At 29.9% G+C, this 17,085-nt stretch overlaps 2 protein-coding genes across 3 annotated transcripts in view; one reads left to right on the top strand and one right to left on the bottom strand.

The window, feature by feature from the left end:
* LOC122271244 (cuticle collagen 2-like) overlaps positions 1 to 17,085 on the top strand; it is a 120,150-nt gene that overhangs the window by 80,575 nt on the left and 22,490 nt on the right. The gene's annotated exons all lie outside the window — the stretch shown is intronic.
* The window catches only part of LOC122268318 (uncharacterized PE-PGRS family protein PE_PGRS20-like), a 12,303-nt gene continuing 1,167 nt past the window's right edge, over positions 5,950 to 17,085 (bottom strand). The window contains exons 3-6 of the mRNA XM_071186456.1: positions 15,707 to 16,340; positions 11,369 to 11,959; positions 9,181 to 9,236; positions 5,950 to 6,163 (exon numbers count right to left, since the gene is read on the bottom strand). Of these exons, the coding sequence (XP_071042557.1) occupies positions 6,041 to 6,163; positions 9,181 to 9,236; positions 11,369 to 11,959; positions 15,707 to 16,340 (1,404 nt within the window). The 3' untranslated portion in view covers positions 5,950 to 6,040. The remainder of the gene's footprint in view (positions 6,164 to 9,180; positions 9,237 to 11,368; positions 11,960 to 15,706; positions 16,341 to 17,085) is intronic.

Genomic DNA, 17,085 nt, shown 5'->3' on the forward strand with positions numbered 1-17,085 from the left:
TAAAAATTAACACTTACCTGCTTTATAAATCAGAAGAATTCCAAAATGATTTGTTCTTCGATTTTTGTTACCATTTTTTAGTGCTACGAAAATGCGTCTTTGGGATTTGCCAAAAATAGAACAAGATGCAATTTTATTTTTTCAAGAGCGAAATATTTTGCCCATTGTCCACCAAAATCCGATAAATTACTTTGATTTTAAATAAAGTGTTTTATTTTATGATTTGTTGCAAAAAGTTTGGTGTAGATTGGAGGCACTTAAGAACCGCCAAATCTGTAGTTGCGGTGGCGTTATTACGTAAGTACCGAATTTTTATTCCATACTTTTTTGAATCATCTTACTTCAAACATTAGAATATGCAAGAAGTATGCATTACACATAATGTTATACCATTTAATTTTTCAAAACGATTATTTTAACAATTTTTATCAAAAAATTACAAACTAAAAAACGTAAAATAAAGAATTCTTAATATAAAAAAACGATTTTAAAAATTCCTCATATTGAAATAAAAAATTTCCATATTGTTTATCCTTTTATTCTTATAGTTCTTAATCAGTCGTAAAAAAGCATTCTGTATAGAACTATCATCAAATGAAAAAAAAAATATTTACAAGCAAATTTTTTATTGTAAAAATCATTGCACTTACCTGATTATAATTCCCGGAGAATTCCAAATTGATATGTTCTTTGCTTGAAAACTTTATTCTCAAATAATAGATACTTAGTTTATCCTTTCATTACTTTTAGATAGCATACTACACAGCAAAATTTTATAATTGTAAGATCTTGATAGGAATTTGAATATGTAGCTAAAAACAGAATAGTTGAATTCTAGTTGAACTTATTCTTTCAAAACTAAAAAATACTTACCAAGAAAACGATAAAAATTAATTAAGAATCAGCACAAATGGCACTATTTCAAGTAACTTGGATAATTTTTATTGCTGTTTTCCGAATTATATGGATACAGAAATATATACTATTCTATAACGAAGAAGAATATTCTATAACTATTACAATTCTGTATGTTCTGAATTCATATTTATTCACTGGAATGACGAAAGCAATGACGAAAGCTTCACTTTAATTCGTAATTAATTGAAGACAAGAAAATTTATTTTACCTTAATACACACATCTGTAACAGTATGCGATAGCGAAATCGGAAGTTATGAGTTGCAAGTTTATTGACAATAGGAGTTAAAAATTATTGAGAAATTTTTTTTCAAATGTTCGGCGTGTTCTGTGTTTGAAAGATATCCCCGCTGGAGGGCGTACTCGAGCGTTGCGATCTTGAATTTAGTAAGGAAATTTGAATAAAACATTTTGAATAAAAAACACTTTATTTAAGGAATGTCTAGTTTTATAAAATAGGATATGATATGATCTTCTGATAGAATATGATTATACACCAGATTGTGCTTATTTAATGTGATTATTTTTTATTTTTTTATTTTGTTTTTCAATTACTGATACAATTTCAATAATATATATATGTATGCATAGATTTGGAATAATATATTTATCAATTTCTTGAATATATATTTATAAATATTAATATAAATACGTAGTCAACATTTTTAAGCATCTCTCACAGCATCGCAAATTTCTCAACATCTTATAGGGTAAATTAACGAACGAAGGAACACTTAAGCTTAGCTTGCCTTTAAGAAAAAATCATAAAAATTTCAAAATTTTTAATTTTAGCTAAATGATGGTGCCGACATATTTGATATTAAATACAATTATGTAAAAAGAATTTAGATAACTAACATAATATTGTTTTAAGCTTTTGGTGGTTTAAATAATAAGTAGTAAGATAAGCAAGTGAAGGAACAGTTCTTACCATTGAATAAACACTAAATTTTCCAGTGAATGAACACTTAATTCAGAGAAAGTTTGATGCTCGTTAGGAATCCAGAGGCCACACAAATGTCTGAAAACACGATTTTTCTTGGAATTACAACATATAACCACAGTTAACGTGGAAAATGTTACTTTTTTTCAGTCATGGAATGGAAAGTAAAATAAGTTTGAATACATAATTAAAAAAAAAAAGGTTTTTCATTTTTTTCTCACAGCTAAATTATGAATGTTTATCATTGCGTAATCCGATGATGTTTTTATTATTATTATAATTCGATCACTTTTTTGTTTACTCTTTTCCCCATATTTTTTTAAACTATTTCGTAATCTTTCTAAGTATATTTTTTCTCTTCGTCATATTTTCTGCTTTAACTTTTTTTCAGCTCTTTCAATCTCTTTAAATTTTCGTTCTTTTTCTGAAGTTAATGCAAACAAGTAATTTTTTTCTTTTGATTTAACCTTCCTCTTTTTTCCAAATTTTTAGCCAATGTAAATTTATCTTCGAAATTTCTTTTGATTTTCCCGTACCATTTCTGGAATTCCTCACTGGATAATAAATGAGAAAAAGGAGTTTCGAAGTTTGAGTAAAATCCATCTCTCATTGACTTATATCTGGTGGGTCTTCAGCAGTACTTACCATTTACTTATGGAACCAATTGTTTTTGCAACTAACAATGCCTCAAGAGGACTTATATCAAAATCAGTTTTCAAGATACTTTCATTATCAATGTTAGTTGTATCTGCTTCAGGGCCAAAATTTGATTAACCAAATGCTCTTTTTGAAATAAATTCATCAATATTGAGAAAAGCTCAGGCTATTGGATATTTGGGAGATTAAACTTTTCTGACGTCAATTTTCCTTTAAAAATTTGCAGCATAACTTGTGAGATTACCTTCTCATGCTTCTGAAGAAATAGTGCATCCTTACTCTCGAAGCATGTATTTTGCTGATAAGTTGTCTTGCTCATTATTCTTGGTGGCTGTTTTGCATGCATTTGTTAAAGTCCACGTTTTTTACATCTAATGGAAAGATATCGCATTTCATAAAAGCATTTTAACTTCATCATTTGATGCCTCAAAATCTTCTTAATTATTAACGAAATTAGTAACGCCTGTATTTAAGCTACCGTTTTTTACTTATTTACATCTTGATTCTGATTTTGTACGAATGCTTTCATGAATCACCCGTACTCAAGGGGTTAAAGCTGAAAAAATGATTATCCCTAAAATTTTGTACATAACTGTAATAAGTTATGTTAATTTGATTTTAATATGAAATCCTCGAATAAATTTAGCAAAAACAGCATAATCTAAACAATATCAGATAAAAAGTACATGTATTTAAATTCTAAAAACTTAGAAAAACATAAATAATTTATAAATCGATTCAAATTTTCTTTTCAAACGACATCAAAATATTTTTTTTTTGCTCTTTAGACAGAAATCAGCTTAAAAATTGCCTAGAAACTTCGAGACATTTTCTATTAACAATGAATTAGACCCCTCTGAGCAATCACAAAACATTATTTCAATTTTTTTACAGTCATAGCATGGTTGCCTAGCAACCTAGTAAAATTAAGCATTCCACTTTTGAATTTGTCAATGGGTTATCTTAAAATATTCATTTGCGCAGGCGACTTTTTTTGGCGGATTTCAGGACTATCGCCAAATATATAAACCTTTATTGCGACCCAATTTACGATCCAATTTTTTTAAAATTTTCCCTAATTCATGTGTCTAGATTCCAAATATGTAAAAAATTATATGTTTATTCAGAGAAAGTACGTTTTTGTGTCTGATTTAATATATTTACTAGTTAGCACTAATTAATTAGCATTTTTGAGGTCACCCCCAGGAATCATTAGGATTGACACTTAGTTCGTGAAAATCCGATCATTAGAACGAAAGTTATTCAGGGTGATTCGTTTTTTTTTTGCGGACTGTACACCTGTGTTAACATTTCGTCAATACAGACATTTACAGGGCAGATTTGTTAGCTCTTTCAGTGGCACCATATTAGGTGGGCCAACGTTGCACCCACAGGAAGGACAGATAGTATAGAGAATGAAAGAACATCCTTGCCATGCCTAGGATTCGAACCCAGAACCTTTCTGATGCAAGACCAGTTCCCTGACCCTTACACACACAGTACTACTACCCTTAAAGTCCGGTCGGTTCAAATAAAAATGCTATTGAACGAAGAAGACTCACAATCACCAAAATGTACCAGAAACTGGTGGTTTTTTCCGGTACTTAATCGTAGGACCATGAAAAACTCCTTTCAACGGTATCTATAATAAAACTGCACCAATAATCAGGATACTAATATTGCCTTCACCAACTTTAATTAATCATCATTGTCAGTTAGACCAAAACGATTTTTTACCTTTCTCTTAGACGAATAAATTGAATTTCTCAATTAATTTTGCATTTTAGTCTATAGCTTATTTTTTTATTTCAGCTAGTACTCATTATCAAAATCAAATAAGCATCATTAGCATCAAAAAAAAGTATTAAAATTTTTTTCTTTTCTTTTAAACGAAGAAAAATATCTCTCTATAAACTTTGCGTTTCAGTAACTAATTTATTTTATTAAAGTTACCTTTAATTCAAAATAATTTTGTTTTACAGGAATACGTTTCAAACAGTAGGAAAAAATAAACACGTATTTTCAGATTACTTTAGGAATGCTCATTTGGTGAGATAGTCCACTTATACTAGCACGCTCTTGCTAATAATTGAGACATAAAGAATAAAAACAACTAAACATTAAAAAAAGTGTTATGAACTATTTTTTTTAAATAATAAAAACAATTTATGAAAACTATAAGCTAGCAAAAAACCCAGATGTTATCTTTAAAATATTTGATGAAACAAAATCGTCTGCAATTTTATTTATAATGGCTAATTGATATGGGATAATATCATTTTTTAAACGTCTCTCCCAAACGATCAATTAAAATTTTTGAGCAATTGTTTGGATCAAGAACTATAATTAATCCTTTTCACATCTGTCCTAATTTCAGAATACTAGAACACAGACTTATAGAGTTATAAGCGAGAAAATCACAAACACATTTTATATTACAGATGAAAAATCAAAACTAATGAATAACGTAGTATTTCAGCAACATACACAGATCGTATGCAAAGATATTATTCCATAGTAAAGTTAAAATTAAAATTTCATTAGAATCCATGCCCAGAGTTGTCGTCATACGTCATACTAAGAGCCAAACCCTATTATGACCTGTTCCTTCGCGTGCTCCAGTACAGGTCATAATAGAGAAGTGCCCCTAACCGCGTGCGACGACAAAGTAACTCCCTGATCAAGCACTGTGAAAAATTGGCCTTCGTGGAAGACTTTGTAATGGAACTAACCTGTATTTGCTTTACATGGTGAGGAAAGTTGAAAAAACCTCACAAGGTTAGCTCGACAGCTAGTGGACTCTGACCAATGATCCATTTACCATTTCATGTCAGCATTGGGTTTGGTTTAAACAAGGTAGCTCACTTTTCTGACATTTATACAATATTTATTTTGTATTCTTTTGACAGCTGATAAAATTGTTAAGGTACAATGAAATGAAATATGTTTTGTTTAACATTATATTTAATTTATTCTTTTGTCATAATCTATATATTAATTTGTGATAGTTGAAGCTAGTTTGAATCCTCAGATATATAAAATTTTTATTGCACCATTAAAAGTAACGATAAAGTTAAATATATTTTTTTAAACAAAATATTCGTGGTTTTGTATCCGAATTAAATCAAATAGGCATTTTATTTCGAGACAAAATTATATTTAAATCAGCATTAAATCAGCAAATGTAATCAATTACTCAGTTGTATAAATGGCTGTTTATAATCTGATCCATCTGTCATTTCAAACAATTCAATTAGAAAAAAAATTCTTTAGAACGAAGCGATATAATTAAAAAAAATTTAAATCGGAATTCTAATTTTTCAGTAAGAAATTCAACTACTTATCATGAACATTAAATCAATAAATGTTTTCGAAGTTTTAAACATGAAATGTGTGTTATTGAAACAAATTTTGTATAAGAAAATGTAAAACTTCATAATTGAATACATTTATTTCACCCACATTTAATGTTTCATCATAAAAGGTGGCAACAGTTATATTTACAAGTTAAATTTCGATTTCATCAAACTTCGGTTCCGTTACATGAATTTCCTTGTACAAACTCCATAATCTTATCCACACATTCTTGTGGCATTGGCTCAGTTACTGCACAGCGAACCTTTTCCACATCTTTAGACATGCATATCTAATAAATAAGTAAATAAATAAATACATTAAAAAAAATTAAGGAACACGACAAAAAAGTACCTTTATTCTACTATTAGAAAAAGAAATAACTTCAAACATTTAAAGGTGGAAAAAGTCTACACGATGAAAAATTCGGGATCATATTACAGTACGAGGTACGTCATCCAGAGTTCCGGTACTTTTTATGGTAAACTTTCACGGAACAAAAAACATTATATACTGCAAGTTCTACCGCAATATTTATTTCAAAATCACGGAGTCACTATAGTTGATTAATTATTAATGTAAAATATATGGTACTGAAATTTGCTGTAAAAATGAATTTTACGGTAAAATTAATTTTACGATTGATGCGCACAGCACAGGGTGTTGGTAATTTACCGCAATTCGATCTGTAATTTATTACAATGCTTACAAAGAACCAATATTCAATACCCACCAGACATTAATGAAGAATACAAACCAGAGTTGGTTAAAAAATAAAAAAATTAAAAAAACGTCACGTTGTTAACTATAATTAGGAAAAAATAAAATAAAAATAAATGTGTAAAACAAAGACGAAATTTTTTTATACCCACGTTGAATTAATGCAAATCTCAAATCTGCTCTGGAATCGTGTTTCATTATTGAGGATGTCGATTCCTTAGTTAACGACATGAGTTTCTCACTTGCTCTGATTTACCTCTTTTGGCCTCCATCAAGGCCACCGCAGGTTTTATTGTTTCGTTTACAACTTATATTTTATTTTCAATTTTTTCATTGGCAACTAAAAGTGTTTTTTGCAATTTAAGTCCAGAGGAACATGAGTGGAGAAACAAATAAAAATACACTTTATTGTTAATCTTACCTGAAATCATTACCGAAAAGTTAACATGCTTTCATGTGTTCCTATAGATAGAGCCAGAAATATGATAAATTTTACCTTATTTTGGTGGTTTTGACTATACTTTTTTTTTCTCAGTATGGATTTAAACGTACTTAGGAATCGATCTTGATTGCTCAAGTGCTTTGGTCAAGACGATACGAAAATAGTCATTAAAATTATTTTCGAAGTTTTAATTTAAAAGCTTTATTTTAAAAATTTTAAAATAAATCGAATTTATAATTCATTTATGTAGTATATCTAGAAATCGCAGTCAGAGAAGTGTTAAAAAAATTGTTTTAATTAATTATATTTGATTTCATGATTTAACTTACTATCGTTTCTTTTTAAAAAATTACAAAATGTAAAATCTTTTATAATGACATTTTTGCAAAGCAGCTTTTCGAATTATAAGAGTTTCTGCGCATTAAAATTAGCCTGACAGGGGAAAGGGGACTATTCGGTCATTTTTTTCTAATTTATGAAAATACCATATTTAATATATTTTTTTAACTCATGAAGTGTTTTTTTTAAGAATAATTTGGACGCTTACCTGCATTCTTGTTCATATTTGGAATTGCAAAACTGTTTATTTAATAATATTTTTATTTTTAAAAAAAGGTTGTTTTTGTAGACACTTGCCCACTATATAAGACAAGCTATGATGCTAGTTCGGACGAACTTGATAACTTATTATTTTCTCGTTTAATACAACTCAATTAATGCAATCAACTGCAATCTAAGTCTTAGTGCAGAATAAATACTGGCATACTATAATTAAAGTACTAATTTGTACTTTTCATTATACTGAGAAATACAGTTTGAAAGTAAGCCAATACATTTTAAAACTATTATTCAACTTGGTTTATCTGAAAGCAGAAAGCCAATATTAAGTTTAATTTTTAATAACCTTAGTTTTAAATTAATGATGAAATATTCTGAATGGACAACGCACGGAATCTACAAACAAATCGCAAAAGCGGTGACAGGACCGTTCGTGGTTATTCTGCTGAAGAATATAATGTATTACAAAAGATAATATATAAAAAATGCTTGGTTTTCTTTATTAATCCAACTTTATTGAATCATATTCTTTTCACTAATTTCATAAAACAACTCTGTTAAATGTTCTCAAAACCTTCAAAAAGTGAATTAATACAAAGGTTCCGTGCTAAATTTTTCACTTGAGATTGAAACAACTTTTTGTATTTTGTATATCATTCTACAAAATCATTCTAATTAAGAAAATAAATAACGTCAAATGTGTTACATTTTTACGAATTTTTGGGACTTTAAGAAATCACTCAAGTTGATTTGCACATTAGCAAGATAATTTGTAGAATAAATCATTTCTACACAGTAGCATTAACACAAGCAATTTGTTACTGCTTTGTTGCGATATTTTAAGAAATCATCCTAGTAAATCTGCACATCAGCAAGATTATCTGTAGAATAACTGATTTGTACAGTGTAGCAGTAACACAAGCGGTTTGGTTACATTATTAATACTACAAAAAAAGGGGAAATAATGTCTGAAAAAATTACCTTACTGTATGGTAAGGACATTTCTAATGAATAAAAACCATAATTCTAGTTAATAAAACCAAAATATACGGTATTTAAACCGTTCATTTGGTAATTTTACCGCGCGTTTGGTTTGATTTACCGAAAATTCTGGTTTTTAACATTATTATTCTTATGACTACACAGTTCGCAGAATATATAAAACTAAAAAGTAAATTTAATCGAATGTTTTTATTTTTTTATTTTGCCACGCTTTGAGGTATCATGATATAAAATAATCATATTTTGCAACATTTACCGAATTATGTATTATACATTATGAAATCATATTTTATTGTTATTTTTTCAGAAATCATTATCGAAACGCTGCGGTAAAAACTACCGAGCTTTTTGGTATTCTCATAGAGCAAGTATCACGGTAAATTTTACCGTATTCTGGTAGCCTCAAAAACGCTTTCTTTCTCTCAGTCTCTTTAGCGTCAACTGAAATTGCAAGAAACGTTATTAGAAAACGTTATAAAGTTTATAGAAAACGTTAAAATAAGAACTGCTTAGATTTATTTATTATGCTTAGATTTATTTATTACGTTCATTAATGTAATTACGTTTATTGAATAACTATAACTCACTGTATGATTTCCTGATTGACACTGCTCTGGACCAATTCTGTTATCATTCCGCATTTCTGAAAAATAAAATATACTTTTATAGCATACGATTATAGCATGCATTCATGCTACTGTATTTTAAATGTAATATATCATTTAAGGCTTACTAAAAATACTATAAATATGTCAAAATAAATGTAAGAGGTTTTAATATTTTCTCTTAAAATGCAAAAATTTTAAGTGAAAGGTTATTTATTTTATTATTTTCTCATAAATGTAAAAATTTTAAGTTATACAACTTAAAATTTTTTGTCAAAATAGTCAAAGAAACATACACATTATCTCTAACTAATATTTAGGTGGAAAAAAAAGCATTGTGGAAGGTAAAATAGCAGCAAGATGCTCTATTCACCATAGTTATTTACCCAGTCCAGAGAGAATGAATTAGGAAGCCTAATGTAACAGGTCATGAAATGTATAAACGCATGCTTTACATTATCCCACTACAGCGTGCAAAACAAAAAAACGAGCCCCCCTAAGTAACTTTTGATTTAATGATCGAATCTTCACGTTCTAGAATTTACTCTTAATAGTTCAAAGCGCTGAGCTCAAATACGTCGAATAATAAATAATATTTTAAGTTACGAAATTTAGACACCAAAACGTATTTTCACTGAATAAATATAACTTTTTCTCGACGAATTCGATTCCGACCCCCCCCCCCCAGAAGGGACTGTCCGAAATCTCAGAAATAGGGTCCCAATTGCTTGACCAGGAGGGTGGTCCAAAGTTCGAACCACTTTACATTAATTTTACTTTTTGCGTATTTCCCAATATCTCGAGAAATTTTTTTAAGCGAATTGAAAAATTTTCGCACAAATTTATAAAATTCGTTTATTTAAATATAATATAGTAAACTGCAAGATGTGTAGTTTATTACATCATTTTAAAAAAAATTTAATTTTAAGGGACCAAGCAAAATTTGAGCGAAATCGGTCAAATAGTTTATCAGAAATCTTATTCTGAAAAATTTGTATTTTCAGAATTTGATTTCTCAGGAACTATTTGACCAATTGTGCTCAAAATTTCTAATTTGTCGTGTAAAAATACATTCTTTAAAATGAAAGTTGTATAATTTAAATTTATTTAATTGTCAAAAATTGCATAATTTACAATCCAATTTTTTTTCCATTGCTTTTTAGTAAAACAATAAAAAATAAAAAAGGCTTACCGAAATTCATTTTTTGGGTGGAATTATCTGTGGTTAAATTAATTTTATATTTTTGGACAAAATATTTTCAATTTACTTAAAAAGATCTCGAGATATGGCGAAATCAAAAAATGAAAATTAACAGTTAGGGGTTCAAACTTTCGCCCACTCCTCTGACCAAATTAAGCATATATCCTAACGTAGCCCCTATATTTTGAGGGTCGAAAATCTTCATTCATTCAGAAAAAAATAACTATATTTATTTAAAGAAAGTACTGCTTCGTGCCTGATTTCGTAACTCAAAACATCGTCTGCACTAATTAGGTCACCCTTCTAACTATAGAGTCCAAGAACGTGAAAGTACCTTCATTAAATCGAAAGCTATTCAGGGTGGTCCAGATTTTATTTTGAGCATTGTACATAACATTAAACTTGAATGAGTCAGGAATGTGTAGAAATAAGCTACTCTATGAGCTCGAACAACTGTCCTTGTCATTACGATTTCCAGAATAGTTGCCAAACTTAAGTTGGAAACATACAATAATATATGTTCAACAAATATCTGATATTATTTCAGAATCAAATCTATTATTGGTTTATTTTAATACATAAGATTAAATTACCAAATAGCTAAAATAAAACTTAAAGTGGATCAAACAACTAAACTATTTTACTATCGTGATGTATTTTGCGTTTTGTATTCCGCCAACAATTAACTAATTTTACATTACAGAATTCTTTACATTAAATGCAACCGTTACATAGGTATAATTCTATGTTTTACATTTTGAAAACAATTAATCATTTTTACAATACATGATTAACAGTGGCTTCTACACAATGATGAGATCTATATTTTGCATTCTACCAACCATATTACATTAAAATCAGTAGCTGCTACATAATAAGCTATTTCTCATTTTATTTACTGAAACTTTAAAAGTGTTCCAATATTAAACAGTGCAAAAATAATTTTAACACTCATTTAAAATAACTTACCTTTAAACATATCGTGCATTAATTTACCATAAGTGGCACACTCTGGATACAAGGGTAGCATGATCATTCCACCAGTGCCTCCTGGAGCAGCAGCTCCTATTGGACCTCCGGAGCCTCCTGGACCAACAGGGCTACCTGGACTACCTGGTGGTCCAGGAGTACCAGGACTTCCAGGTGGAGAACCAGGGCCTCCTCCTCCACCTCCGCCTCCTGTTCCACCACCTCCTCTTGGACCACCTGCACCTCCTGGTCCACCGGCCCCTCCTGGTCCACCAGGGCAATTAGGAAAACCAGTTCCTCCCTGGCCCCCAGTGCCTCCTGAACCACCAGTGCCTCCTGGGCCACCAGCGCCTCCTGGACTACCGGCCCCTCCTGGGCCAGCAGGGCAACCTGGATTACCTGGTGCTCCAGGAGAACCAGGACTACCACCTTGACCTTGTACTGTTACAAGGATTACCACTGTGATCAATAAAACGGTAAATATGAACCACTTCATGTCGAAGCAGAAAGAAACATACAAAAGTATGCTTTTTATAACAATCGTTCGATTCCGTGTGTATACTTCCTGCAGCGTATCTGATACATCTATAAATTATTAGCAACACGCGCTGTCGAAACAACACGTTATCAGTAACCTTCTAGACATGCGCTGTTGAAAATTTTCTTCTTCTTTTGCGTAAGAGGAAGCAGTAAGATTAAGAGTATAAGCAAATGATAATAGTTGGATACACGTGTTGAAGTGACAGATTAAAACTTTTTACTTACGACTTCCTGATAAGTTCATTTCTTATATTATTTCAGAAATTTAGAAGTTATTGATCATGTTTTCTCCTAAATAAATTCCGCGTGAGTTTGAAACAGTAATATAATAATATATGCTATCTAAATAATGAGTTCGAAATATTATTGCCGATTAAAAAAAAATTGATCTTATTACATTACTAGCTGGATGCCCGTTATTATTACGGATTGAAAAAAAAGTAAATAATCATTAATTTAATACAGGACAGCATTACAAAATTAGGTACAAAACTGAAAGACATATTTAAATACAATTAATACAGCTAGAATAATTTCATTTTTATTTTTTTATTTATTATTATTATTTGTCCTTTTCGGTTGCTTTACGTTATTAGATAAAGAAAAACCTAAAATATTTTTTTTATAATTTTATTTCCTTCCAATGTGCAGTCCGCAAAAAAAAAATATCCCCCTAAATAACTTTCGTTCTAATGATAGGATTTTCACGAATGGTTCTTATCACAATCTTAATGGTTCCTGGGGGTGACCTAATCAATTGGCGATAACTATTAATTAAGTTACGAAATCAGACACAAAAACGTACTTTCTCTGAATAAACATATATATATATATTTTTGATATTTGGACTCCTTATCTTCAAAATATGGATTTTTTTATGCCATATTAATCTACATATTTTTCAATTGAAAAATCTAAAGTTTCAACTGTTTTTATTTATTAGAAGATGAGGAAAATTAAAATTGATTATTTAAAAAAAATAATTTGGCGACAATAAAGAAATAATTAAATGGGGTGATTAATATTATAATGTGATAAACTTACGAGGAACTTGACTAAGCGCACGTAGCGTAAAATTTCATTCATATTTTTTTCGCTATTAATCGTTTGCTAATCTTTTTAATTTTATTTTTTTAAAACTATAAAATACGATGTTTATGTTTTAGTCGTCTAAAAATCTATTCGCAATTTAGTAAAGAAATTTGAATAAAGCATTTTATTGAATAAAAAACATTTTATTCAACGAATGTCGAATTTTATAAAAGCATGCTTCTGATAGAATATGATTATACACGAGATTGTGCTTATTTAATGTGATTATTTAAAAATTTTTAGTTTTTTTTTCTCAATAACTGATGAAATTTCAATAACATACATACGTATGAATAGATTTGGAATAAAATATTTATCAATTTCGTGAACATATTTTTTATAAACATTAATAGATATACGTAATAGACATATTTAAGCATATCTCATATCATCGCAAATTTCTCAACATCTTATATATCGTCTTAAAAGTAATTTTTTAATCACCTGTCCGGAAATGTTTCGCAGAACTATTTTACCAACTATTTAACTAAATTTTTACATTTTTAAAAATCTTATTCTTTACCCTACTACGTTTATTATTTCCTCATCAATATATTAATCATTTTTTTTAGTACTTTAATTTAGTTTTTCCTTAAAGTAAAGTTCTTTTTTAAATTATTGTCAAGTTTTTATAAAAATCAATTATTGTCTGCTACCTAAGAATTAAGCCTTGTTAAGAAATTAAAAACATTCGACTGTTTAAAATTATTTAATGCAAAACAGCTGATTATTTACTAAGAATACTATTTTTTTCGAAAAAAGAATATAAATCATTGATTGTCTTTTTATTTCTTGTGACTCCAACATAGATTATCTAAAATAGTGTTGATGTTCTATAAGTCACTACAAAGAGTATAAAGATACCGAGCATAAAAAGTTGTCGAATACGTAGCCAAACTTTTTTAAGTATTATTTAGGCGGGTAAAAAAGCATTATTAATGCCTGGTGAATCACCATTGTGGAAGGTAAAATCATAGCAGGATGCTCAATCCACCATAGTTGTTTATCCAGTGCAGGGAGAATTAGGAAGCGTAATGTAACAGGTCATGAAATGTATAAACATATGTCTTACACCCTAATTAACATTTGATCTAATGATCGAATCTTCACGTTCTAGAATTTAATATTAATGGTTCAAAGGGGTGACCTCAAATATGCTGAATAATTAACGATATTTTAAGTTACGAAATTAGACGCAAAAACGTACTTTCTCTGAATAAGCGTAACATTTTTTCGACGAATTCGGATTTCAAACTTATAAAATGTAAGGGCTAACCGTAATCTCAGAATTAGGGTCCCAATAGCTTGACCAGGAGAGCTGTCCAAAGTTTGAACCCCTTTATGTTAATTTTACTTTTTGCGTATTTCACAATATCTCGAAAAATTTTTAAGCGAATTGAAAATTTTTTGCACAAATTTATAAAATTAGTTAATTTAAATATAATATATTAAACTGTAAGATTAGTAGTTTATTACATGATTATAAAATTATTTTAAAGGACAAAGCGAAATTTGAGCGAAATCGGTCAAATAGTTTATCAGAAATCTTATTTTGAAAAAGTCGTATTTTTAGAATTTGATTTTTCAGGAACTATCTGACTAATTGGGCTCAAACTTTCTAATTTGCTGTGTAAAAATACATTCTTTAAAATAATGTCAAAAATTGCATAATTTACAATCCAATTTTTTATTATATATTTAATATTATATATTATTTTATTGTATATTTAATAAAACAAAATTGGACTTATCAGTAGTTAAATTAATTTTATATTTGTGTGCAAAATTTTTTAATTTTCTTAAAAAGTTCTCGAGATATGGCGAAATCAAAAAAGAAAAATTATCAGTAAAGGGTCCAAACTTTCGACCACTCTCCTGACCAAACTAACCATATATCCCTATATTTTGGGGTTCGCAAGTACCCATTCATCGAGAGAAAAAGTAACTATGTTTATTTAGAGAAAGTACGATTTCGTGGCTGATGTCGTAACTCAAAACATCGTCTGCACTAATTAGGTCACCCCTCTAACCATAGAGTTCTAGAACGTGAGAATACCTTCATTCGATCAAAAGCTATTCAGGGTGGTCTAGTTTTTATTTTGCGCATTGTACGTGACATTAAATTTGAATGAGACAGGAATGGGTAGAAATAAACTACTCCGTGATCTCGAACCACTGTCCTTGCCATTACTATTTCCAGAATTGTTGCCAAACTTTAGTTGGAAACATACAATAATGCTCAAAAAATATCATATATTCGTTCAGAATCGAATCTATTATTGTTTTATTTTAATACATAAGATTAAATTATATTTAAAAAATTAGTCAGAACCAAATAGCTAAAATAAAAATTAAGGTGGATCAAACAACTAAACCATTTCACTATCGTGATGTATTTTGCGTTTTGTATTCCGCCAACAATTAACTAATTTTACATTACAATATTCTTTACATTAAATGCAACCGTTACATAGGTATAATTCTCTGTTTTACATTCTAAAAACAATTTATCATTTTTTCAATACATGATTAACAGTGGCTTCAACACAATGATGAGATCTATATTTTGCATTCTACCAACCATATTACATAAAAATCAGTAGCTGCTACATAATAAGCTATTTCTTATTTTATTTACTGAAACTTTAAAAGTATTCCAATATTTAAAATTTCCAAAAATTTTAACACTCATTTAAAATAACTTACCTTTAAACATATCGTGCATTAATTTACCATAAGTTGCACACTCTGGATACAAGGGTAGCATGATCATTCCACCAGTGCCTCCTGGAGCAGCAGTTCCTATTGGACCTTCGGAGCCTCCTGGACCAACAGGGCTACCTGAACTACCTGGTGGTCCAGGAGGGCCAGAACTTCCAGGTGGAGAACCAGGGCCTCCTCTTCCACCATAGCCTCCTATACCACCACCTCCTCTTGGACCACCTGCACCTCCTGGTCCACCGGCCCCTCCTGGTCCACCAGGGCAATTTGGAAAACCAGTTCCTCCCTGGCCCCCAGTGCCTCCTGGACCACCAGTGCCTCCTGGGCCACCAGTGCCTCCTGGACTACCGGCCCCTCCTGGGCCAGCAGGGCATCCTGAAGTACCTGGTGCTCCAGGAGAACCAGGACTACCACCTTGACCTTGTACTGTTACAAGGATCACCACTGTGATCAATAAAACGGTAAATATGAAACACTTCATGTCGAAGCAGAAGGAAACATGCAAAAGTATGCTTTTTATAACAATCGTTCGATTCCGTGTCCGACTTCCTGCAGCGTATCTGATACATCTATAAATTATTAGCAACACGCGCTGTCGAAACAACACGTTATCAGTAACCTTCTAGACACGCGCTGTAGAAAATTTTCTTCTTCTTTTGCGTAAGAGGAAGCAGTAAGATTAAGAGTATAAGCAAATGATAATAGTTGGATAATAGTTGAATACACGTGTTGAAGTGACAAATAAAAACTTCTTACTTGCGACTTCCTCATAAGTTCAAATCTTATCTTATATCTGAAATTTAGAAGTTATTGATCAGGTTTTCTCCTGAATAAATTTCGCGTGAGTTTGAAACAGTAATATAATAATATATGCTATCTAAATAATGAGTTCGAAATATTATTGCCGATGAGAAAAATTTGATCTTATTACATTACTAACTGGATGCCCGTTATTATTACGGATTGAAAAAAAATTGAATAATCATTAATTTAATACTGAACACCATTACAGAATCATGTACAAAACTAAACGACATATACAAACACCATTAATACAGCTAAAATAATTTCATTTTTATTTATTTATTTATTTTTATTATTTGTCCTTCTCGGTTGCTTTGTGTTATTAGATAAAGAAAACCTAAAATAATTTTTTTAAAATTTTATTTATTTCCAATGTACAGTCGGCAAAAAAAAAAAGATATCACCCTGAATAACTTTCGTTCTAATGATCGGATTTTCACGAACTAAGTGTTAATCTTAATGGTTCCTGGGGGTGACCTCAAATATGCTAATTAATTAGTGCTAACTATTAATTAAGTTACGAAATCAGACACAAAAACGTACTTTCTCTGAATAAACAT

The sequence above is a fragment of the Parasteatoda tepidariorum genome, chromosome 10 (genome assembly GCF_043381705.1).
Source record: "Parasteatoda tepidariorum isolate YZ-2023 chromosome 10, CAS_Ptep_4.0, whole genome shotgun sequence".
Taxonomy (NCBI): Eukaryota; Metazoa; Arthropoda; class Arachnida; order Araneae; family Theridiidae; genus Parasteatoda; species Parasteatoda tepidariorum.